Here is a 26,543-nt window from a genome sequence, read left to right on the forward strand (position 1 = left end):
CCCTGTAAAATATTAATACATTTGGCTATCGATGTCACAAAACTTGATAATTCCCTAAATTCAACCCTTGGGGACCTACTTTTCAGATGTCAGTGTGTGTAAAAATGTACGTTAGACTACACAAGTCTGCAGCTGCTGAGCAGAATTCTTCTGGTCAAGTTCCTCTTAACCCTCTAATCTATGTAACGAATCCATTTTGAAGGGTCTATGATACACACGCGTCCCAGATAATGTGCTAGCGTTGTCCGTTCAAAGCCTAGCTTCCTCCATGTTGTTGTTGAAGTGTTGCCAATGGGCTTGATGCAATACAAGCTGAACCGGGTACGGCTTTGCAAGTTTCCTGTTTTCAGAACTGCATTTTGTGTCTGTCTCGGTCACTTCAGGTACCTAACCACCGTGCAACAGCATAAACAGTTCTGCATTCCTGAGAGTCAGCGCTACTCCAAGCAAAGCAATATTTTTTAAACATGGGGTGATCTGAAATGGTTAGGGTCTTAAATGTTGTCCCTTGACTACTGATTGTGGTTGCATTGAGCAGTACTTGTCACTGCCACCTGCCCCGGTTTAGGGACACATTTTTAAAAGCTCTTTCTTTAAGCAAAGGTCACTGCAGCAGAACCAGGCTGTAAAATGGGCCTGCAGTTCAATTCAAAATGTGCTTATCTTTTCTAAGCCACCCATGGATTCTGATCTTGCATATATCCAGTTTTCACTTGTTGAACACTAGTCTACACTCCAGTTTTCACTTGTTGAACACTGTTCTTGCACCCCATCATTTCAGATTGTCCTGTGTGGGCATTGTAGACCAAACACATACATGGATGGAAATCCAGTGGTTCCCAGGAACTCCTCCTAGGCCAACCCACTGGTAGAATTGAAAAGTACAGTGTTGCCTATAGGGTGTAGTCTCATTTACACATTTTCTCGCCTTTGGGAATTGACATTCTACATAGACCTGAGCAAACCCTATTTCCCCCCCTCCGTTCGGTGGCTTGCACTAATAAATTATAAGTTTTGTTTTGGGTCAACCCAAAACTCAGCACACCAGTTGTTGTTAAGTTGGTTCAGGAGGAGCCAAGCTTCATTTCCACCTCCACTGAAGTGTTTCGTTTTGGTTCTGAGGTTTTTAAGTTTTAAATAAAAAGTAAAATTTTAAACAAGCTGCTTTTGAATAAAAAATTGAAATGTTTCGTTTGGAAACCGTCCGAACAGCAGGTTCAATTTTAAAAGCGGGGGGAGAGGGCATGAATGCATGCTCGAAATCTGCGTTTTTGTAAGAAACTGGTGGTGGAGAAACGTTTGCCTGCCTACCTGTCTGCTGTGCAGATTGTCCAGACCCCCCCAGCCTCTGCCTTTCAGTAGCACGGCGCTATAATACACACGTCTCCGCTCAGCATCACCTGGGCCTCTACCCCCAGTTCCAGGCACGAGGGCGAAGTGTCCTAGTTAAGAGCCGAGCCAGGAGAGGGCAGTGGATACCAGCCCACCTTCACCCCGGACCGACCGGCCCAGGAAAGCCCCCCCTCGCGGGGTGGGGCTTATTGCCATGCCGGCAGCAGAGCGGGGCTGGAGGGGGTGGCAGAGCAGAGACGTTCTGGGGTCAAAATGGGCTTTTGTCGTCCCCGTCCCGACACGGCTGCCTCGGTGGGAGGCAGGGCCCTGTGCCGCAGGGAAAGCCGGAGCACCGAGCACTGGCCCCTGAGGCTCAGCTTTTCGCTGGAAACCCCGATTGCCGTGGACGAAAGATTGGGATTGGGGCCGGGGCCGGGGCCGGGGCCAGGGCCAGGGCCAGCCCCTCGCTGCTCGCTCGGCGGGGCCCAGCGCTGCGCCCGCAGAACCGCTGGCCTCCCGGCAGCCCTCCTCTCTGTGCGCCCCTTCTGGAGGGGGAGGGGGATGAAAATCCCCCACAGCTGCGCGGCCAGCGCAAGGGCCAACCCCTGGGAGGCAGGAGGAGGGCAGAGGCCGAGCGGAGCCCGGGGGTGCTGGGCTGGGAGGGAGCGCTCGGTATTTCCAGCGCGCCAGGCGCGCTCCTCCCCAGGTGTTTGGAGAGCTGCGCCCTGAGCTGCCTCCGCTTGCGCTCAGCCGCCCGGCCGGGGGCCCCTTTAGCCCGGGGGCGGGCCGAGGGCGAGGGTTTTGCTGTACAAACACGTGCTGCGGGTGCTGGCGATGGTTAAAGCGCACACCCAGCAACAGCTCCCCGCGTAAAGCCCCAGGGCAGAGGGGTGCCCGCCTGCTGTCGACGCCTCGCTGGCCGGGGCTCCCTCGGGCGGGCTGAATGACTCCGCGGCAGCTCCGCGTCCCGGGCCCGGCGGGGAGAGCCTGAGCCAGGCGCTGCTGCGGCTTGGCTCCGTTTTCCAGCTTCCGCCTTCGGAGAGGAGGCTCCCGCAAGGCCCCGCACCTGGCGCTTGTCTGGCCACGACCCATTCCAAGCCCCGGCCGCCCGTTCCCACGCGCGCCGGCCAATGGGCAGCTGGTGAGGCCGGCGCGGCGCGGCGCAGCCCGTGCGCCCCCGGGAGCGGAGCGCACGGCCCCGGCCGGCAGAGGCGATGCGGCTGCTCTGCGGGGCTCTGCTCTGGCTCCTGGGGCTCTTGTGTGACCTGGGTAACAGCAGCTTCCTCCGGAGCCACCTCCATGCCTCCAGCTTCCTGCAGCGCCGGCTAAGCGGCCGGGAGAAGCGGGAGATGCAGCGGGAGATCCTGTCCATCCTAGGGCTGCCGGGCAGACCCCGACCCAAGGCCTCCGCCGGGGGCAAGCTGCCCTCCTCCGCTCCCCTCTTCATGCTGGACCTTTACCACGCCATGGCCAGGGAGGAGGAGGAGGACGAAGAGGAAGATCAGGCGGGCTGGGGCCGGGGGGTCTCCCGGCCCGTGCTGACCAGCTTGAGCATCCAGGCGCCTCCTTTGGGAAGAGCCATCAGCCGGGCGGACACGGTCATGAGCTTTGTCAACATGGGTAAGTGCTGAGAGCCCAAGCGGCTGGAGAGACAAGGACCCCGGAGGGCGGGTGGGGCCTGCCCGGGCTTGGGCACCTGCCCCCATTTACTCCGGGGACTTTCTTCACCTCGTCTCGGTCCACCCACAGGCTCCAGGTACTAGATTCACCGGTTCCCAGGCCGGTGGGGACCATTGGGAGCCTCTGGCCTGGCCTGAGCCCCTGGATAGCACAGAGCTTCCCCCGGGGAATTCCCAGCGCAGCTCTGAGACGGAACAGCCACCCTCTGGCTGTATCCAAATGCCCCCGAGCAGCTGCCTGATTGCAGGGCTTTCTTCACCCCGGCGCACGGGCAGCTCTACCGTACAGGAGTTAAGGTTTTTAGAGCAGCTTTGCCTTTAAAGCACAACTCTCCCTGGGGCTCTAAAATCCTCAGATTGCCTTGAAATTGGTGCGGGGTCTCCTGGCTGATTGGTCTGGCTCTTTTCTGTCATTCCCCCCCCCCCCCCCATTGTTCTGATTTCCCTCCCTTCAAAGTTGGGTGCGTTCAAATTATTTTTCTGACACTTATGCCCCCGCACAGCCCCACCCCCCAAATCCCTGACACCTGTTAGTTCTCATCTGTGTTGGACCCATCTCTCACCCTTTAGCTTGGGGCCCGGTTTCTAAAGGCCAGCGTTTTTCCCTGTTGTCCCAGATTGTGGGTGGATTTCTGTCCCTTTATTTCAAGCTAAGCTAGCAACGCTCCTCTCCTGGCTATTTCCTCACATGAGGTCTGGTTTATGATGATTTGCATGGACTCACTTGCCGCTTACTCTGTAGTCTGTGAAGCCTCTGGATACTTGTGATATCAACGGTGATGTGATGTGGAGATGACAGCTTTGTCCTCAGACCATCGTAGATATGAAGGGCCTGTTGACTGCTTCCAGTCTTACATGACTCTGCAATGTGCTAGATCTAATATATGGCCTAATGGCTAGAGCACTGGATTGGAAAGATGTGTCTCTTCCTGGCTCATCGCTGGCCTGCTGGGTGACCTTGGGCAAGTTACGGCCCTTCGTTGTGCCTCAGTTTCCCCATCTGTGAAATGGGAACAATGATCATGACCCTCCTTTTGTCAAGTGCGTTGAGCCCTTCTGATGAAAAGTGCTATATAATACCTGACAAGAACAATTAGATTCTGGAACTCATTGCCACAGGAAGTCAATGAGGCCAGAAGTTTAACAAAATGGAATTAGACCTTCATCTGAATAATAGGAAGATCCAGTGTTATCATCATAATTAATTGAAACAAATTTTGTGGAAGGCATATTAAACCTAATGCATCAGGACATAAGCCAATCCCTGTTGCAGATCAGGGTGAGACCTAGTGTGTGTGTGTGTGTGTGTGTGTGTGTGTGTGGGGTGGGGGGCGGGGGGCAGATTGCACCACATCTGCCTACTGCTGGGTTCTTGAACCTTCCTCTGAATTAGCTGGACTAAATGGATCTTGAGTCTGATCCAATCTGGCAATTCCTGTGGTCCTAAAACTTTATTCTCAGCACCCCACAGGGAAACACAATAATAACCTGGTAGGGTTATTTACTGTTAGACTGGTGTATAACTTAAAACTAATTTAAACCTACTAGAACTCACTAAGATCCCATTAGCCAAGGGTCCTGAACGGTTCTGTGTGCCTGTGTCCAGGCATGCAGGAGGCAAAACATGGCTGGGTGGCATCACAAAAGCAGCACCAGGTAGCCTGGCTAATCTTGCGAGATGATAGAATGACATTATTCTGCCAGGGTTATGCTTTTACTGTCCATAAATCTAGCAGGGCTGCCGCTGTGTGCATTTAGGACACACAAATAATTTGAATCCATGCGACTGTGTCGGTCTTGGGAGGTTCCACGATGCATCCTTGTGACAACCGTATGCTTTGTTACTTGTGTACTATCACTATGTGCTTCATCTCCCGTACCGGGCCGCTCTCTCCACGCACCAGATCTTCCCCAGGAGCAGAAACCTCGCTACTAAATTTAACTTCATCCTAAACCCCACAGACCAAACCTCGCGACTAATGGAAACCTCTCGGCTTTATTGTAGAGCTACGTAAAGAGCTGGCTAATTCTACTTGTTTTACCAGTAGCTTGCTGGCATCCTATACACAGATGTGGCTCTTGTTCAGCATCCTTGTGAAACAAAGCCTTTAGGAGGCTGGCCGGTACCTCCAGATGCTATCCCCTGTCTATAAAGCTGACTTCACAAGTGACTTGTGGTGGACCGTGGGTCTGAGGGCCTCCTATGGTGGAGACTCTATTTCAGCGTCAAAAGGTATCACAGTGGTCCCGGAAATAAATACATTGTTGTTAGCCTGAGTGAGAAGCCTGCTAAAATGGGATGGGATGTGGAGGGGGAGAAACTAGCACGGCAAATGTCTGTTTGGCCCAAATTCAGCTGTAACTTGGTCCCTGCTGGGGACAGCCCTGGATGAGTCTAAGCAGGTTCGTCTCTTCTACACTCTCCAGTTTAAAGACCAGGTTGTGAAGCTGTAAGCCAAGAGTGATTTCCACCTTAACACGTGGATGTGGAAAGACACCGACGGCGACAAATGCCTTCAAAAGCAACGGCCTCGGGGAAAGGCTGGCTATTAAATGGAATGGATTTATAACAAATGCTGACTTTCGGTCGGCAAGTTCGGCAACCCATGAGCTCCAAATGTATCCAGCAGAAAAGGAGGTGGAAATATTGGGGACGTGCGTTAAGAGTTGAAGACAGAGTGTCTGATGTGGCAGGCCTGCCATTAAGCAGCTGGAGGAGGAACATGTAAAAGAGGCCGCTGAAAGAATTCCTCTGTCGAGCAGTGCTCAGAGAGGCCGTCTACATGGCAATAAAAGGGCCACGGCACAGCTGCCACCGGCCCAGGTCAGCTGACTTGGGCTCGGCCTGCGGGGCCCAAACTTGCGGTGTAGACGTCCGGCCTCTGAGACCCTGCGAGGGGAGAGGGTCTAGCCCAAGCTTGAATGTGACACTGTAATTTTTAGCCCCACAGCCTGTGCCCAAGTTAACTGACCCAGGCACTGAGACTCGGTGCTGTGGGTTTTTTTTTTTTTTACTGTAGACGTACCCAGAGAGGGAACACTTGCGGGATGTAACAACATAGAGGATGTGCAAGGATTGGCCCAGGATAGACTGGGCCTTTTGTGCCCTGAGTAATGTCTGATGATGCAGGATGGATTCAGGTTCAGATCTGTTCCAATACACGACAGCGTCTGTGCGTCGTGGAAGCGGACTATGGTGATACAATCTCCTAATTTTCAGCAGCAGTTTATTAGTAATTCACCCTTATCAGAACTGACTTCAAAATACAGGGCCAGATTTGCCCTGATGTAAGTGGGCACAACTCTTAGAGGATAATAGGGTTATAAGTAATATCCAACATGGATTTGTCAAGAACAAACCATGGCAAACCAACCTAATTTCCTATTGGCCTAGTGGATGGGGAGAGGGAGGGGAAGTGGTAGATGTGATGTATCTTGATTTTTAGTAAGGCTTTGGGCGCAGTCCTACGTTACATTCTCATAAGAAAACTAGGGAAATGTGGTCTAGATGAAATTACTATAAGGTGGGTGCAAAACTGGTTGAAAGACCGTACTCAAAGAGTAGTTACCAATGGCTTGCTGTCAAACTGAGAGGATGTATCTAGTGGGGTCCCACAGGGTCAGTCCTGGGTCTGCTGTTTTTCAGTGTTTTCATTAATGACTTAGATAGCAGAGTGGAGAGTATGCTTATGAAATCTGTGGCTGATATCAAGTGGGGAGGGATTGCTAGCATTTTGGACGACAGGATTAGAATTCCAAACGTCCTTGACAAACTGGAGAATTGGTCTGAAATCAAGAAGATGAAATTCGATAAAGATAAGTGCAAAGTACTTCACTGAGGAAAGAAAAATCAAATGCACAATTACAAAATGGAAACTAACTGGCTGGGTGGTGCTACCGCTGAAAAGGATCTGGGTGTTAGACTGAATCACAAATTGAATCTGAGCCAAGAATGTGATTTCGCTGTGAAAAAGGCTAATATCTTTCTGGGGTGTAATAACAGGAGTGTTGTATGCAAGACACAGGAGGTAATTATCCTGCTCTATTCCGCCCTGGTGAGCAGTCTTCAAGCATGTTAAGGGCTGTTATAAAGAGGATGGTGGTTCTCCATGTCCACTGAAGGTAGAACAAGAATTAATGGACTTAATCCGTAGCTAGGGAGATCTAGGTTAGACAACAGGAAAAACTTTCTAACTACAATATAAGGATAGTTAAGCTCTGGAGTAGACTTCCAAGGGAGGTTGTGGAATCCCACTACTGGAGGTTTTTGAGACCAGGTTGTACACTTTCCTGTCCGGGAAGGTCTAGGTTTATTTGGTCCTGCCTCAGCGCAAGGGGCTGGACTAGATGGCCCTCAAACGTATTTAGCATCCTAACTTCCATTGAAATCCGTGGGCATTAGGAGCTTAAATACCTTTGAGGACCTGGGCCCCCATTATGCCCTGAACGCTCTCTAATGAGGTGTGCAAATGGAGAGAGGGCAAGAGCTGTCTGGCTTTGTCCTGCCTGTGACACTAGTCATCTCCCCTCTTTAAGTAATGCTAAAAGCTCCCCGGCCTGGGCTGAGCTTTCTCAATACATTTATTTATTTTATCTATGATGCTTTAATACAAAGGAGTTCTGAGGAACAGAGGGAGGGAAGGGCCCCTCGAGGACATTATTCTGACCCAAGTTACTTAGCGTGGAACAGTGCGTTGCAGATGATGGTCGACAGGCCTGATTCAGAGATGACTTGGCCCTCAGAGATCCCAGGCATGGCTTGAATCCCTGGCTTGGATCCCTGGCTTGGAGATACTTCTCAGGAACAAGGGCTCATTTTCGGCCTTTGTATGCACCGGAGTGCATCCAATGGCATGTAACAGCGAGAAGGGCGGAGGGAAAGCTGCCTTGCTAAGATACCTGATGTCTGTGGAGCATCTGAGGGCTGCTTTCTTCTCCTGCACAACCTGAAACACACCCCGCACAATTCCATTCAAGCTAGTGCTGAAATCAGTGCCAGGAAAGGCCAGGCACTGCTGTCAGAATCAACTCCCCAGGCCTGGAGTCTTCAGCAGTGAAGGGGAAGAGATGGGCATCTTAGGGGAAGGGTGGCCCAGTGGTTAGGTTGCAAGCTGGAGACCAGGGTTCAATTCCCTGCTCCACCATAGACTTCCAGTGTGATCTTGGGAAAGTCACTTAGCCTTGCTTTGCTTCGGTTTCCCATCTGTACAATGGAGGTTAGAGTAGTTCCCTACCTGACGGGGGTGCTGTGAGGATTAATACGTAAAGGACTGAGGTGCTCACGCTACTGTAATGTTACCTGCTCAGTCCATCAGAGCCAGCTGCTCTGCATGCTTCAAGAGAGTATCAGGCAAATCAATCTAGGCTGATTAATTGTAGGACATTTTTGTTGTCCTCTTAGCATTCGGGTGCGTCCTGTTGCTCTCTATAAATGATGTAAGGCACCCAGGTGCTTTAGCAATGGCAATATATATTGTTTAGTGCCTACTGCTGAATGCTGGCAGAAAGACAGTCCTGGAGAAAGAGAGAACCATTTAAAAATTAAAATATACTCTGTGGGAAAGAAGGCTTGAATTGGGGACAAAAAGGCAGAGGAACTCTCCCACTCACAAAATAAGTTCCACTAACTTGAGACAGCAAAATGAGTAGATTGTGCAGATTTTCTCTCCTGCCTGTCTTTTTCTTATGTGCTCCGTCAGGAGTGAAATGGTTAAAGCCTCAGCACTGGGCATGTTGGTTATCGCCTCCCTGAGGCCAATAAGGGCAGCTTACGCCTTTCCAAGCTATTGTTTCAGGCTCTCTGCAGACTCGGGCAGAAGTTGCTCTCTTGGTTACACTCGATTCACATTGTGAAGGTTTTCTTTGTAACCAGGCTAGAGACTTTAAAAAGAAAACTAAAGCTCAGATTCTGGAGAACAAGATGGCAGCTTGGGGTAGGTGCCAATCTCTCCACCTGCCCCCTACGCCAATTCCAGCCTTGCCTGTAAAAATTCAACTTCTCGTTAACTAAATGCTTCCGAGGGCAGATTTGCGTTAATTTGGCTGCCTGATTTGCTTGTGCCGTTATCCTGGTAGTACATGCACATTGGGTAATTTGATGCTTTCATGGGCAGTTACACTTCTTCATTTGCCGTCCATTAGATGTACAACGGGGCATGCATTTCCGTGCAAGCAGTTACATTTGCACAGGTTAGAAAAATTAGCCTCTGTATGGAAATATGAAGGAGAGAATCTCTCATAGCATCAGTAGAAATGTAGGGCTGGAAGGGACCACTCTTATCTAGTCCCTCCTCTCTTGCTGAGGCAGGATTAAGTGCACCTGGACCATGAATTGGGTTAATTGTATGAAGTGCTGATCCTGTAAACTGTTCTGTGCAGGGTTCTGCGTATTGTGGAATAACTTGAAGGATCGGGCCCATGTTGATTCGTCCACTTCAATATGTGGGTGGGGAGAATTAGTTGGTTTTAGATGGACAAGGTGAGTGAGGTCATATTTCTTATTGGGCCAACTTCAGTTGGTAGAAGGGACAAGCCTTTGAGCTTTGCAGAGCTCTTTCTCAGGTCTGGAGAAGGCAACCAGAGTGTCCCAGCTACATACAAGGTGGGACAGATTGTTAAGCACAGTGGGTTCACACATGCTATAAGAGACCACTTTAAATGAAGTGGGTGATTAAAGGTTATCATGAGACAGTGGTCCCCAAATTTTTCAGGGATGTGCCCCCTGCTCCAGGAGCAGGGATGTGGGTCCTGTGCTGGGGGGATGGGACGCGGACAGGAGTAAGGAGGCTGAGGCTGGGGACAAGGCTGGGGCTGGGAGCCAGGGCAGGGCTGGAAACAGAGCTGCAGCCAGGTCAGAGTTGGGTGCCGAGGTTGGGGACGGGGTGGGGCTGGATGGCACTCCCTCCGCACCTCCCTAGGGGGTGGCCTGGGCCCCCCTGAATGTTCCTCTGTGTCCCCTTAAGGGGGGTGTGCCTCACAGTTTGGGGACCTCTGCAGTAAGGTGTGTGACAAATTATTCTAATAAGCCATCAACCTAGTGTCTCTGTTAAGTCCATAGTTTTTAGTGTCCAGCAGAGTAATGAGTTTAAGTTCCCAGGCTGGTCTTGTGAAGGTTTTGAACAGGTTTCCTTTCAGGATGATGACAGAGATAATATTTAGTCCTGCCATGAGTGCAGGGGACTGGACTAGACGACCTCTCGAGGTCCCTTCCAGTCCTATGATTCTGTGAGAGGTCAGCTATGGATTGATTGTTTTGTGAAAAGTTTGCCCATGGGTGACAGGGTGTTTTTTGTCTGTGACATTCATTCAACTGTCTGGTTTCACCCAGGTGGAGGGGGGGGGGGGCGGCGGCGGCGCATTTGATGTGCTGGACAAGGTGCTCCATATGCCATGATTAAGGCTACTATTTTTGTTATGGAGGAGGCGAATATCATGGAATCTGTGACTTCCAGAGACCTCCATGACTGGAGCCCCCAGTGCTTGGGAGCTGCCTGCAGGGTCCCTCCGCTGCCCTTCTGTGGGCAGCCGGGGGACCCCACAACTCCTGGCCGCTGCAGGCGGCAGGGCCCCCGGGAGCTTAGAGCCATGGGGGGCAGGGGATCCCACTGCTCCGAGCCATGCAAGGTGCGGGGATCCCGCAGCTCCGAACTGGTCCCCCCCACAGACGGTATGGAGACCCCACAGTTCGTCATTTTGTGTCACGTATTTTTAGTAAACGTCACGGACAGGTCACAGGCTTCCGTGAATTTTTCTTTATTGCCCGTGACCTGTCCGTGACGTTTACTAAAAATATGCATGACCAAATCTTAGCCTTAGTCATGTTAGGCTCGTGTAGGACCCCTGGATCATGAAAGTTGTGTTGGGGGTGAGGGATATGGATCATCGTAGCAGGGGAGATATGTCTGCAGGTTTCACATCTGTTGTTCTGGCAGGGTCTGGTGCCGCTTTGAATTGCTGTGTCCTGGTGATGAGGAGCTGGGTGAGATTTTGGGGCAGGGGGAGAGTGGGTTCGTGAAAGATTTATTTCAGGCTGTGGACCCCATCAAGTATAGGTTGTAACTGTTTGATGGTACCCATATGGGTTCTAGGGTGGGGTGGCAGGGACAACTAGAGGTGTACGGTGGGTGGGATTTTCCCCCCTGTGCTGAAGCAGGTTCTTCTGGGGTAGTTGGGTGACCTGTTCTGTGACACAATCTACTCTGGTGGCGTGTCCTTGTTTAGTGAAGGTGGATTTAAGTGTGTATCCCGGACTACTACTTCGGAGCAAATTCTGGGGTACCTAGAGCCTGGCTGTAGGTAACCGATTTTGTGATGTGTCCGGGGCGGGGTTTGCTGGATAGGTGGACGCACGTGCGGTGATCTGTGGTTTAGATGGTTGTAACCCAACCGTTTCACTAACAAACAAAAATAACGAAAGGTCTGATTCACTAATGCACTGCAAAATGACTTGGTTTTAAAATGAAAGTACTTAATATCCATCAGAATTTAAAAAAAAAAAAAAAAATTACAGATGCTAGCCCTGCACTTGTGTGTTATGGGAATTGTACTAGTAGAAGAATGACCTGTATAATGAGAGGCTGTCAGAGAACCTTAGCAGCATTAATGCATGCCCCTGTCTGCAACACCCCACCCCAACTCCCGTCTCCTGTACACATCAAAACAGACACACCTTCTTTTAGTCCCTCCCTTACAAACCTTCCACACCCACTGCCTGCAGGGCAAGCTCAGCTTTACTACTGTTTGCTATAGGACCAGGTATGGGAGGTTTATTGCACAATCAGCATGTTCAGAACTTTTAATTTAAGATTCCAGTCACCTTCATTTCAAAAGGAAACTAAAGGCTGCCTCACGCTCCCAACCACAGAGCTAGTGAGAGCAGAAGCCAAGAGGAGCTGCAGGAACCTGATGCAGCCTTCAGGGAGTTACTATCCACTCGGGTTATTTTGGGAAATACAGACGAGGAGCCACCCATTTTAATGATTTACTTATGACCCAGGAATTTGAGCTGGGCAGCCCAGTACCTACTAAGGATATTTTCTTTCTTTTTTGTCACACTCAGTGGGTAAGCCTGGTCAGTAAGAACCAGTCTGGGGTAGTCACTCCACAAACAAGGGTGTTACGTGGTGAAGGGTCGAGCCATTTTAGGACAAACTGGGATTCATAGTACCAAGACAGGGTGGCCTGGATGCATGTTCTATAAAATGATCTGGACGTGACTTTCTGGCAATACAAATGCAGCCCCTTTCTGAGGCTTCTGCAGCCCTGACTGTTTTAAAGAGGGGTTTTTCTACCTGCCAGTTGTAGAATGAATCTGCCTGAAAATGCCGCCTCCTCCCCCCCGCGGAGCCAGAGAACGAAGACATGTCTTCTCTGAGCCGTGTAGTTATTTCACTACAAACAAACACAAAAGGAGGAGACAGCAGAACCCTCCATGTTTACCCCATAAACTCTCCAGCAGAAAGGCATGTAAGGGGCACAATCAAGTCAGTTTCAAAAAGGAGGTTTTTTTGTGGGTCTATAATAAGATTGTCCTAGTTCTAAAATGTGTTCCTCTCCCCCGCTGCTATGTGTGAGCCTTGCACAAATTAAATGTGAGGGCCAGAGACTCCCCTGACAGTAAACCTGCTTGTGTACAAAGTGTTGTCAGATACATGGAGCAAACTAAACACGTTTTGTCAGTTTCTCAAATGCCAGGTGCAACAATATTGAGTTAGAATCATAGAATATCAGGGTTGGAAGGGACCTCAGGAGGTCATCTAGTCCAACCCCCTGCTCAAAGCAGGACTAATCCCCAACTAAACCATCCCAGCCAGGGCTTTGTCAAGCCTGACCTTAAAAACCTCTAAGGAAGGAGATTCCACCACCTCCCTGGGTAACGCATTCCAGTGCTTCACCATCCTCTTTGTGAAAAAGTTTTTCCTAATATCCAACCTAAATCTCCCCCATTGCAACTTGAGACCATTACTCCTCGTTCTGTCATCTGCTACCACTGAGAACAGTCTAGATCCATCCTCTCTGGAACCTCCCTTCAGGTAGTTGAAAGCAGCTATCAAATCCCCCCACATTCTGCTCTTCTGCAGACTAAACAAGCCCAGTTCCTTCAGCCTCTCCTCGTAAATCATGTGCTCCAGCCCCCTAATTGTTTTTGTTGCCCACAGCTGGACTCTTTCCAATTTTTCCACATCCTTCTTGTAGTGTGGGGCCCAAAACTGGACACAGTACTCCAGATGAGGCCTCACCAGTGTCGAATAGAGGAGAATGATGAGTTAAGTGTTTGGTTTTTTCAAGTGAGGTGTCTGAATTTTTTTTTCTCCAATTGGCAATGTCCCTTTACAAGACTGCACAATACAACCAAGAAAATGTTCCATTTTTCCAATTTTCACACTATATTCTTGTGTCTCATTTCCATCTTTATAATTATATGCAGTTGTTTGGCACACTAACAACACAGACCAAGTACCACACTGAAAGCATTTAATGAAATAACCACCTTCAGGACCGCAAGTTTTTTTCCAGCCATTTTAACAGGTGGCCATTTGATATTGGGCCAGCGAGCTCACCAGGGCTCCCAGCGCTTTAGCTGTTGGCCTCCGCTTACGAATCCGGGTGGAGCAGTTTCCCTTCCAACCATTTTAGCAAGTCAGCTGCCGTGCAGCTGAAACAGCTGGGTGGGTCTGGTGTGTGGCTGGAAATGCTTTTCATAGGTGGCCACTTAATGTAAGGAAAGTTAATATCCGAGAGATGGGAAATCTTAGGGAGACTTAAGTATCACCTCGCATTAACCAAAGAGATTGCAAGTAGCATTTGGGACCGACGTCGCTGCACTTGGTTTTAAGAGAGCGCTCTTCGGTATGAAAGGTAACCCGGAGTGCTTCCGGATTCTAGACAGCCTTGCAGCGCATCTCGCACGTCCTCTTGCAGGGCGATGGGCTGCTGGCTACAGTCCTTACAAAAACTGATGTGGGATCTTTAGCTGACCGCTGCTAGAAGTGAGCAGAAAGAATTTCCATTCAGCCTGGTCACTTACTGAGGGCAGAGTTCTTGACTGGTTCCCAGCTCCCTCTTAGCAGCTGACAGCAAAAGCCAAGTGCAAGATCTGAGCGCTCAGTGTTGCCACCTGTGGAGTATTTCATCAGCACAGCAAGTTTTTACTTTGAGGCCAATTATTAGTGAAGACAAATTACCTTCAATATTAAAAGCTGCTGTTTTCCCACTCCCGCTGTTCCCTTCGTTCTCTAAGGGCTCAGACTCCCTCCCTAGTTCCTCAGATGAATTTCATCTACAGTGGCTCAATAGATCAAGACACGGACTGGGGTAATTGTTTTATTTTGTGGCAAAGCTTTCTCACCAAACTGGATGAAGGGTGGGTGTGTGCTTGCTTGCTTCCTTTAAATGTGCAGAATTTTCATCAAGAAAATATAATTTTTTGCAGAGGGGGTAAAGGAAATATTAGCCAGACTCCACTGAAACATACTTTCGAACTTCACAAAGTTTTTGTGTGGGAATTGCAGTAACGTACGTGTCTTGGAAATTAAGGGACCCAACCAAAACGGCGTTATGATCAAATGCAACAGAATTTCAGATCCAATTGTGAATGAATAGGTGCCTTCATTGGAGGGATCCCATGGCCTTTTGCTCCTAAAGTCTGCCACAGAAGGAGCCAGGAATTGTTTAGGAAATGAGGAGCCAAGCCCAGCTGCTTATCTGCCACAGTTTGCTGTGTTCGGGAGTACTTCTAAATCCCTTTTTCCCCTTTGGAAAGCTTCTGTAGTTTATTTTTTCCTGGTTTCAGCTGAAGGGTAGCATCCTTCTTGCATCTCATTTAAATATATTTTAAGACTCGGAATACTTGATGTGGTTGAATATGCTGGCATCTCCTTCTAATTTAGGGTCTGAAATGGTCATCTGGCCCATTCGGAGGCAGCCAGGACTAGTAATTACAACTGATGTGTAGTTTATAGAAATGGCGCGCACACAAAGTTTTACAATTAAAAAAAAAGTGCCTAAAAATACCTTGCAAACAGTAGAGACTTGAAGACCCGCTCTTCAGCATTGCGGAGATTTCTGGCTGGGAGGAGGGTTGAAAGGACTGAAAAGAAAGAAACTGGAATTCTGTGAGAATGCTAAGAAGGCGGCCTGGAAGAGCCAGTAGAGATTGCAGGATCCCACCTCTACCCTCTGTAAGGTGCTGAGGTTGGAGAAGCAAGGAGAGCCCGCTAGCACGTCTGGTGCTTTGCTTCACTATGGGGAGAGGCTCCTTCAGAAAGTGCTTTTATTAGATACAAGGGGCAATTTCAACCCTTTCTTGGGCCTGCAGCTGCTTGAGAAAAACGGCAGCCCGGCTTTCTCACACTGAACTTCACTTTGTTCCCCCAGGGTCTCTCTGTCTGCCCTTCCCCGAATTAAAATAACCGAGCATGTGACAAATGAAAGGCATCTCTGAAAGCTCAGTTAAGCAAGTCTGGCCGTCTTTTTTTTTTTTTTTTTTCCCTTTTACCTATTGACTTTTAAAAATCAGAGTGAGCCTGAAAAATAAAAGTGGGTGTTGGCAGGGGGAAGAGGGCATGCAAAGGAGCAGAAGGATTTTGATCCCAAGGGAAGCTGCCGCTCTCCATGCTGTAAAACAGGCCTGCCAGAGACTAAACACCTCCTCGCACAAGCTTAGCCTTTACTCGGAGGTGCTGAGATGGTATGAGAGTGGTGCTGGTCCCATGTTTGGCTGGGATCACTTGGTAAAGGGTTCAGTCCAGCACGAGAAGAGAGAGAGCCCCGAGACACCTCTGGCCTATTGTATATAGGTTCTTAAACCACGTTTGCACCACGCTACCCGAACACCTCCACGTGGTGCGTTCAGCGGTGTGACTCTCTCAACCTCTGTCCAAGCCTGCCCAGAACCCCCGGTGTGACTCAGACAGCTAGTCCCCACCGCCGCGGCTTCCCTCCTCCAGAGCCTGAGCTGGCTATGTGAAAACTAGTGCAGGCATGTCTACACGAGCTGAATCATACCCCCTGACTGCAGTGAAGATATAGTCTAAATCAGGGGTCGGCAACCTTTCAGAAGGGGTGTGCCGAGTCTTCATTTATTCACTCTAATTTAAAGCTTCGCGTGCCGGGAATACATTTTAACGTTTTTAGAAGGTCTCTTTCTATAAGTCTATAATGTATCACAAAGCTATTGTTGTATGTCAAGTAAATAAGGGTTTTAAAATGTTTAAGAAGCTTCATTTAAAATTAAATTAAAATGCAGAGCCCCCCCGGACCACTGAAAATCCGCTTGCATGCCGCAGGTTGCCTACCCCTGGTCTAAGTGCTGCCGGGATGTTTGAACAGTGTCACTGTCCGTGAGAAACAGCATCTCGTCTTTTATTTCCTTCTCCTTTCTTAGCCACTTAAGGTGTGGCACAGAACAACCCACCAGAGCTCTTTCTGCTGGGGGTCATCCGTGTTTCTCAAGCAGTTTGCTCACGAGGTGTGTAAAAGCAAATGGCCAAGCTACTTAGAGCAAAGGACTCGTTAAATATTAATCAGGACATATCTTAACTGTCTGTGTGTGACTTGAACTCTGAATTATTCAGACCCCTTCTCTAGTGAGGCATCTAGAACGGGAAAGAGAACCCTAGATGTGGTTTTACTAAGGGCATGTATAAAGCAAGCCGCTATCTGATTTCACAAGTGGTCCCTCTCCCTATACTTAACAGGATTCTATTTTCCATGTGTAGGGTGCCTGTCATGCCCAAAGACTATTTCCCAAATCCTACAGACCCTCTGTTACCAGACGTAGTGATACAAATGTGAGCGCTGGCCATTGACCTCCATGGTACCTCTCTGGGTAGTAAATGCTACACCCAGTAGTAGGTGGCCGCAGGATTGGGCCCTATCTTTGAGCTGTCTCTGTGTTACAGGGAAGCATCAACCAATGTATAGCACAAGGCATCACAGTAAAGGGAAATTTTTTGACCAAGGACATGAGGGTAAAGCCCCTCATGTTATGAAGATGGCCATAGGATCGTTAATGTCCACACTGAACAAACGGGACGGCTGACTTTAAATGTTTATCCAGCCGTTCGATAAAGAAACCTCAAAACAACTCAGCTATTTTTGCAGTTTACCTCCGAAAAGAAATGCAGCCCTGTTAGTCTGGTCAAATCAAAACCATGGTTCCTGGGAGTCTGTGGATTATCAGCCTGATGCTTAGCTAAGCCAGCCATTCCCACCCAATCAATAATTGTAATTATTTGGACTTATTCAAAAATCTCTCATTCAAGGATCTCGGTGTATTTTTACAAACATTATTTAAAAGCTTGGAACGCTCCCAGGAGGGGGAGGTATTATACACAATTTCCAGATGAGTCAACTGGGAAAGAGGTTAAATGACTTAGCAAGGTCTCAGAGAGAGATTCAGTAGCAGACTCTAAATTGAACCCAGGAGTCTTGACTATCGGACTCTTACTCGACTGACTAGAGCAGTGGTTCTCAAGCTTTTTTTTTTTTTTTTTTTTTTTTCCACGGACCACTTGAAAATTGCTGAGGGTCTTGGCAGACCACTTAATGATCTTTCCAAATGTTGTTTGTACCATCAGCTAACTATTGTAAAGCACTTTGGAACGTTTTTTGTTCTACAGATAAAAGCACACAACTCATATTTTAATATCTGTAGTCTTACCTTTCTAATGCGATGGATGTGCCCTCTTCCCCTGCCATGGCGGCCCCCGAGCTGTGGCTGGGAAGGAGCGGGGCGTCTCCCGCTCCTTCCTGCTGCAGCAGCTCCCGAGGTGGGGCCGGGGTAGAGGGCCATCTTTCCCCGGCAGCCGCAACCCTGGAGCTGAGGAAAGTCGCCTCTTTCTCTGGCCACCGCAGCCCTGCACATCCCAAATACTCCCACCCCCTCTTCTCACCCCACTGCCCCCTCCCTCCTACCCCCTATTCCCCCCAAGGCCATGTGCATCTTCTCCAGGGTCCAGGCACCTAATTAGTGTAGGCACGCCTGCATAGCTCCACTAATTAGGTAGGTGGCCCTTCATTCTCTCGTGTGTGGCCACCCAGGCGCGCACCTTCGAGGGAACTATCTGTGGACCACCTGAATGGGACTCACGGGCCACTGGTGGTCCAGAGACCACAGTTTGAGAACCTCTGGACTAGACCATACCCAGAATGGCTGTTTGTGTTTGTGTAAACTCCTGTTCAGTGTCTCTCTTCCCATTGCCAGGTTCCTTGTTACGCTAGGATTTAATTAAAATTGATAATCTGTCAATTTTTCTACTCTCTTGGGTGACCTTATCAAAGGCTTTATAAAAATCTAGATCTACTGCTTAGTGTCCGTTTCCGTGACACACCCAATTTGTAAATTAGTGAAGAACATAACAACATTTGCCTACCATGATCTGTCTCATAAACCCGTGCTGCTGTTCACCACGTTTTCATTTCAGTGTGCCCTACTAGTTTTCCCTGTATTGAATTTAGGGTAATGGGTCCAGAGTTTCCAAGATTAACTTTTGGCCTCCTTTTGATGACTAGGTCTACGTTCTCCAGCCCTCTGACACGTCCCTTGTCCTTAGTAATTAACTAGAAATTCTGACTAGTTGTATTTTCTTCACCACTTCTTCCAGAGTACTTAGAAGAAAATCATCAGGCAAAGCTGACTGAGACAGGTTCCGTTTATTAAAGTATCTTCTATATCAACTTCCAAACCTTTCTCATCACTGTTGCCTTTTTCTTCTCCCAGAGACTGAAGAAAAGGGTTAAATATATCTGCCATTAGGAATCCTCGAACTAGTATTCCTTCTCGAAGACTGGTCCCACATCCTCATGGTTTTTCTTTCTATACCTGATGACTTCAAAATCTTTGTTTGGTTCAACCCCTATAAAATATGAGCCGATACATGTCTCAAATACCTCAAATCCTTTCAAAAGGGCGAACACTATGACCCTGAAGAAGACTTGACTGACCCATGAGGTACGTGCTAAGCATAGCAATCCTTTCCACTGTCTGGATGGGCGATTCCTCCATTAATATCAAAGCTGCCCTTGCCTGCCCTCACATCGCCTTTTTGTGGACAAGTTTACTGGGTGGGGGATTTATGGTAGAAGACATTTGGTGAGCTTCATTGTCTGCAGAGAAAGTGACAAATCTTGTCTCGGACCCCACTCAACATCCTCCCGGGTTTGATTGACCACGAAGGCAATGGAGCCTTCTGAAACGGTTTTGTACCAGACCTGGAATTTGTGCTGCAGCCGAATTTCGGTGGCGTTTCAGAGACTGTCCCCTTTGTCAATGTGGACAGCCACAAACCATGGCGCATATTGTTGAGGACTGCAAAATGACTCAACTTCCTGGAGGTCTTCGTGCCTTGAACGATGTTGATAAGAATGCTGTGGCTTTGCTTGAGTGGATTGCCTACACCAAATAAATAAATGTCAAAGCCTGAGATTTTTTTATCATAAGCCATAAGGAGACTTCTTAAGTGAATCGGTGTCTTTCAGAACTGCTGTAATTAGATGATTATGCTTATAGGGATTCCCATCCTCCTATATGCAGCAAACATGCACCCAACACATGTGGGTGATTAGCAAGTTGTTTAGTTTTCCACACACGGCATGAAAGCAGCCTGCCAAGTATACTCATTACACATTTCCCCCCGGGAGGAACCAATCATGGGCTTTTGGAGCATTATTTTAAGTTTTACAGCAAATAAACATAAAAGGTACCTAGAGACCAGCTGTGTTAATTGCGCCTATCTGTGAGTGAGCACAGGCTCGTTGAGGGCCTGTTCCTGGGCAGGAGGACGCCTGATGAAAGCAACACAGGAGAGGATGGCTGTCCTCCTTTCATTGGAAACCCTTCATTAGATTTCTGTCAGGGGGATTAGAACAGAACAAAGAGAGGAAAAGAGGTGAGAAGAGGTTTAAAAATCTCCTAAGAAGAGGGAAGACTGGAACACTATTATTATTTATTTGTGTCACTGTAGCACTTTGGGGGTCCTGGTTCTTGACTAGGGGTCCCTTGTTCTAGGTGCAGGCAGCAGGCAGCAGGTCTGTCCTATTTCACTCAGGGTGAAGAGTGGCAGTTGGGTAGATGGATTAAATGTTGGTGAATATGTAACGATGAAGCCAGTGATGGAAGGAGCCAAGCAGAATTTTGAACCACAGAACTTTAAATAGTCAGGAAAATGTCGCTTGAAATCCATTTAACAAAAACAACCCTATACCCTAGCAGACACATCACTGCATCAGTCCTTGTCTGACCACAGTGCTTTGAAATTAATAATCCTATGGCGCTTACACACATACTTACATGCACACTGACAGACACAGATTCAGACTGAGATTTCTTTTTTTAAATGCAGCCTAAAAGATTTGGATGGCCAGTTCCCAGGGATTTGAAAATCCACCCACAAACGTGCTCTCAATAACAGATAGAAATCAGCAAGAGAGTTGAGCCTCTGACACAAGACAAATTGAGAAAAGTGTGGTGTAATAATCTCTATAACCACCCCTCAGACGGGTACACTCTGCTTTTTGTGGTCAGCATAGATATCCACACAGCTGGTTGTGCATAAAAGACGTTTCCAGGTCAGGACGGGCTCCATGGCTCCCTGGGCCACACTTCATAATGTCCTTCTATTGCTTATGCCCTGGAGGAACTAAGCGGGACAAGGTGGGGGAGGGAATATCTTTTATTGGACCAACTTCTTGTTGAGAGAGACAAGCTTTCGAGCTTACACAGAGCTCTTCTTCTGCATGAACTAAGGCAGGAACGATGTCTTCGGTGGGACCAGACTTGTGAAGCCCAGTTTCCACAGCTTTGTGCCCCACTACATACAAATGATAAGACATCAGCTGGAACTGAGACGACTTCTCCAATGAAGCTGAGCATCCCTAACCCTTCTGCTTTATAGCTCGTCCGATCCCCTGCAATGCACTAAACGAAACCAAATTTGGAATAATTATAGCACTGAAAAACACCCAGAAGAAATTTCACATTTAGCCACGTCCTTGTGACGTTACCAGACAAACCTCCTTGATTTTTGCCACAAGAATTCCTATTGCCCTTCCCTGAATGCATGTTTATACATCAGATAGATGACAAATTTCAAGTATTCTGGGAAAACCTCGAATTACAGTTGTTTATAGTTTTCTAAGTCGTTAGTATGGATTTTATTAGCAAGTTGCTGATGCTGTTCCTGCATCTCTTGTCTGTTTCTGTATTGGAGAACTAGGAAAGTAACCGTATTCCATAGCACTGTGTCCATAAATAACCACAGCTGAAAGGAGGAAAGATAGAAAACTTACTGCTGTCCAACATAACTTTCTTGATAGAAATACAATCACATGATCAGATCTGGCATTGATTTCTATGTATACATGTGGGTTTCTGTCTTATTTTGTGTATTCTAGCTCTTGTCGCCACCTAGCACATGGTAGATTTCCTGTGTATAGATTTCTTAAGAGTAATGGTATATCAAGTCCTCACTAGGAGAAATTTTGGTATAAACTCAGGGCACAAAAACTACATTGATTTGAGATCCAAGACTTGCAATACTCCATCCTTGCTCTCTGCCAAAAAAACATCGCTAAGCGGAGGAGTCAGTGACCTATTTAAAGTCCAGTATCTTGTGAATTGTCAAGGACAGATACAAATACTTTATTCCAATGGAAAACTGAGAACTTCAGCTTTTCAAAGGTATACACCGTTTATCTATAAGACTTTGCTGGTCATTAGATATTGGACACTATAGTCATATCATTCTGAGCATCGTCTTGCTTCTTCTTTCCTTAACTTTAATCCCAACACAATTTGAGCAGCTGTAAGCCCGACAACTGCTACAGCTGAACATTGATGTAATAGCAGATCATAATAAAGACCTACCAGACCTTAACACACTTAGGCAGGGCCAGTGAGAGTGCTTTCAGGGCCATGTTTTCAGCATGGATGCTTGGTCAGTAGAAAGAAATGGCTCCCTGCAAGCTGTCTGGACCAAAATCAAAGGCTTTTGTTCGTTTTGTCGTGACGCTCCCTCTGCTGTTATAAATGGGGCATTCAGTCCTAGTAGAACATTCCCTGTTAAGTGGGGTGGGGGAGTGGACTAAGTTTAAGGACAGCTTTATAAGACCCCCGTGCGCTTTGAGCATTGTACACAGAACTCCTTCTTGACAAGTCGTGACTCTCCTTGTCATGGACATGGATGGGTTTAAAAAAAATTTAAATTAGTCCGGCGGCTTTGGAGCAAGTGTGCAGAGGTTCGCGTGGTGGTGATTTTTGTTTTGTGTTGTTGTAGGGCGAGATCAAAATGCAGGTTTCTCCTCACCAAATGTATTCTGTAACATCCTTCCACAGCACAGCTGTCCATCCCTCGGTGCCAGGCCCACACCACGAGAACAGGAAGTGCTCTCCACATCCGCCCCAGGCTGGCCTTGCCTGGTGCTTTTTATAAAATGTAGCTTGTGGTGAGCCCAGTAGCTGGAGGGAACATTTTTTAAAGACACACGGATGGATAATTAAAATCTTAGTGTTTCGTTTTGGAGAAGTGCATTTTGCTGTTCACGCCCCTTATATAAACATTCTTTGGACATTCTCTTAGCAGATTTTCCCACTGTTTTATATTAAGAACTTAAGAAGGGCCAGACTGGGTCAGACCAATGGTCCATCTAGCCCAGTATCCTGTCTTCTGACAGTGGCCAGTGCCAGACGCTTCAGCGGGAATGAACATAACAGGGCAATTATTTAGTGATCCTTCCCCTGTCATCCAGTCCCAGCTTCTGGCAGCTGGAGATTTAGGGACACCCAGAGTATTGGGATGCAACCCTGATTTTCCTGGCTACCAGTCATTGATAAAACTACCCTCCAGGAACTTACCTAATTCTTTTTTGAAATCCAGTTATACTTTTGGCCTTCACAACATCCCCTGGCAAGGAGTTCCACAGGTTGACTGTGCATTGTATGAAGAAGTATTCCCTTATGTTTGTTTTTAAACTGGCTGCCTATTAATTTAATTGGGCAACCCCTCGTTCTTACGTAAAGGAGTAACTAGCACTTCCTTATTCACTTTCTCCCCACCAGTCAGGATTTCATAGACCTCGATCAGATCCCCGCTTAAAGCTGGACAGTCCCAGTCTTTTAAATCTCTCCTCATATGGAAGCTGTTCCAGACCCTTCGCTGTACCTTTTCCAATCCTTGTAGATCTTTTTTGAGAGGGGGGGCAACCAAGGTGTGGGCGCACCAGGGATTTGTAGAGTGGCATTGTGATATTTTCTGTTTTATTATCTGTACCTTTTCTAATGGTTCCTAACACTCTGTTCGCTTTTTTGATTGTTGCACATTGAGCAGATGTTTTCAGAGACCTAGCCATGATGTCCCTACGATCTCTTCCTTGAGCGGTGTCAGCTAATTTAGACCCCATCATTTTGTATGTATAGTTAGGATTATTTTTCTCTAATGTGCGTTACTTTGCCCTCATTAAACATTGAATTTCATCTGCTATTTTGTTCCCCGCTTACATGGGATCTCTTTGCAACTCCTCACAGTCGGCTTTGGACTTAACTATTTTCAGTAATTTGGTGTCGTCTGCAAGTTTTGCCACCTCACTGTTCACCCACTTTTCCAGATCATTTATGAATATCGTGAACAGCACAGGTCCCAGTACAGATCCTTGGGGGACCCCACTATTTCTCTTTCTATTGTGAAAACTGACTATTTATTCCTTCACTTTGCCTCCTATCTTTTACCCAGTTACTGATCCATAAGAGGACCTTCCCTCTTATCCCATGCCTCATTACTTTGCTTAAGAGCCTTAGGTAACAGATCTTGTCAAAGGCTTTCTGAAAATCCAAGTACACTAGTTCTACTGGATCACCCTTGTCCACATGCTTGTTGATACACTCAAGAATTCAAATAGATTGGTGAGGTAGGATTTCCCTTTACAAAAGCCATTTTGACTCTTCCCCAACATATTGTGTTTATCTATGTGTCTGATCATTCTGTTATTTACTATCATTTCAACCAATTTGCCTGGTACTGAGGTTAGGCTTACCAGCCTGTTATTACCAGGATCGCTTCTGGAGCCGTTTTTTTCCAAAAATCGGTGCTACATTAGCTACCCTCCAGTCATCTAAGGGAGAGGCCGATTTAAGTGATAGGTTACATACCACAGTCCTGCAATTTTGTATCTGAGTTCCTTCAGAACTCTTGGGTGAATATCATCTGGTCCTGGTGACATATTGCTGTTTAATTTATCAATTTGTTCCAAAACCTCCTGAGGAATTGTCCAGACGGAGGTATCAATAGAGATTTGTCACCTAAAAAGACTGATTCAGCTGTGGGAATCTCCCCCTCATCTGAATTCTTTCCATTGGGCTTCACTGCCTTTAACTTCTTTGCAATGGCCTTGTCTTCCCTGATTGCTTCTTTAGCATCTCGGTAGTCGAGTGGCCCCAGTGGATGTTTGGCAGGCTTCCTGCTTCTGATGTACTTTAAAAAAAATTTGCTATTAGTTTTTGTGTCTTTAGCAAGTTGGTCTTGTGATTCTTTCTTGGCCTACCCTGCCCAGTTACACTTTTACACTTGCCTTGACTTGCCAGAGTTTATGCTCCTTTCTGTTTTTCTCACTAGTATTTGACTTCCAATTTTTAAAAGATGCCTTTTTGCCTCTAACCGCCTCCATTACTCTGCTGGTTAGCCATGGTGCCCTTTCTTTGGTCCTCTTACTCTGTGTGTGTGTGTGTGTGTGTGTTGTTTTTTTTAAATTGGGGTATACATTTAGTTTGAACCTCAATTATTGTGTTTTTTAAATAGTCTCCATGCGGTTTGTAGGCATTTCACCCTCGTGACAGTTCCTTTTAATTTCCATTTAACTAACTTCTTCATTTTTGTGAAGTTTCCCTTTTTGAAATTAAATGCAACTGTGGTGGGTTTCTTTGGCACGTTTCCCCCTGCAAGGATGATCAATTTAATTTCATTATGGTTGCTATTACCTAGTGGTTCAGCTATATTCACCTCTTGGACCAGATCCTGTGCTCCACTTAGGACTAAATTAAGAATTTCCTCTCCCCTTGTGGGTTCCAGGACAGTAATTTATGGTGTCTAGAAATTTTATCTCTGCATCCCTTCTAGAGATGAGATGGTTGAAATCCCCCATTATTATTGCATTTTCTTCCTTTGTAGCCTCTCTAACCCCCCTGAGCATTTCACAATCACGGTCACCATGCTGATCTGGTGGTCATTAATATATTCTTACTGCTATAGTCTCATTGATCAAGCGTGGAATTAATATCCATAGAGATTCTAGGGTAGTTTGATTCATTTAAGATGCTTACTTTATTTGACTCTATGCTTTCTTTCATATACAGTGCCACTTCCCCACCAGCACGACCTACTCTGTCATTCCTATATATCTTGTATCCTGGTATTACCGTGACCCATCGATTTATCCTCATTCCACCAAGTTGCCATGATGCCAGGCACTCTAGTTCACCCATCTTAGCATTTAGCCTTCTAGCATTTGTATATATAAGCACTTGTACATTTTGTCAATATTCAGTTGCTTATGTTATATTTATATTCCCTGTTTACAATGTCAAATTTATAAATGATATCATACATTCAAGTGCCTGTTATGAAGATTATGGATAAAATTTTCAAAACCAGCTAAGTGAGTGAAGACCACATGTTCTATTTTCAGAAGTGACTTAGGCATTTTGACTTTGCTAGACTTTAGAATCCCAAGTGCCTAACTCGTTTTTGAAAATGGGATTTAGGATCTTAGATCACTTAGGGTAAAATTTTCAAAACCATCTAACCCTTAAACCATATTTGTTCATTACTGAAACTGAATAGATATTAATGGCTCTAGAACGTTTCATTTAAACGCTTTGTTAATTAGAAGTGACTTGGAGAGATGTGTTGTAAGTGGTTTATGGATGTGCAGGTGAGAATGGTTTCTAAATTAATAATATATTGGGATGCCAGCTAGGTTTTAAAATGAAATCTGCAAACTAGATTGGTTTAATAGTTTTTGGTTTTAATAATAATTTGCTTAATGTATTATTATTATTTGATTTTTATAAATAATTAATTTTAACACCCCTTTTTGGCTGACTCCAAGAAGAACTGCTCACTATTTTAACACTGGGTTTGTGTAAAAAGTTACTTGTATTTCAGAAATAGGACTTTTTTGGTTTTTAATCATTTAATTCTATCCTTTCGTTACGACCATGGCATTTCTAACCAGCCGTTAAAAGAGAATCTTTTGATCAGATAGCATATATGTTAAGATTAGAGCTGATCAGGGTGTGTGTGTGTGTGTAAACTTTTGACTCTTCCTCAAAACACCAGGAAGTCTTTTGGTTTTTCAACAAAATGCTGCATTTCCACAGAAACCAGACACTTTCTGTGAAAATGTTCATTGTGCCAAAAACATAACTTTCTGTCAAAAAGCAGTTTTAATGGGAAAATGTCAACCAGTCCTAAACAAGTTATACAGCTGGGGGAGAAAAGGAGGAACAGATCAGGTTTTTCTTTGATTTTTCCAAATTGTTGT

General features: G+C 46.7%; 1 protein-coding gene across 1 annotated transcript in view; it reads left to right on the plus strand.

The window, feature by feature from the left end:
- The first annotated feature begins 1,788 nt into the window (after positions 1 to 1,788).
- Positions 1,789 to 26,543, plus strand: part of LOC102943445 (bone morphogenetic protein 8A) — a 45,495-nt gene continuing 20,740 nt past the window's right edge. Inside the window, exon 1 of the mRNA XM_037881697.2 lies at positions 1,789 to 2,952. Within this exon, the coding sequence (XP_037737625.1) occupies positions 2,547 to 2,952 (406 nt within the window). The 5' untranslated portion in view covers positions 1,789 to 2,546. The remainder of the gene's footprint in view (positions 2,953 to 26,543) is intronic.

This window comes from Chelonia mydas, chromosome 19 (genome assembly GCF_015237465.2).
Source record: "Chelonia mydas isolate rCheMyd1 chromosome 19, rCheMyd1.pri.v2, whole genome shotgun sequence".
Taxonomy (NCBI): Eukaryota; Metazoa; Chordata; order Testudines; family Cheloniidae; genus Chelonia; species Chelonia mydas.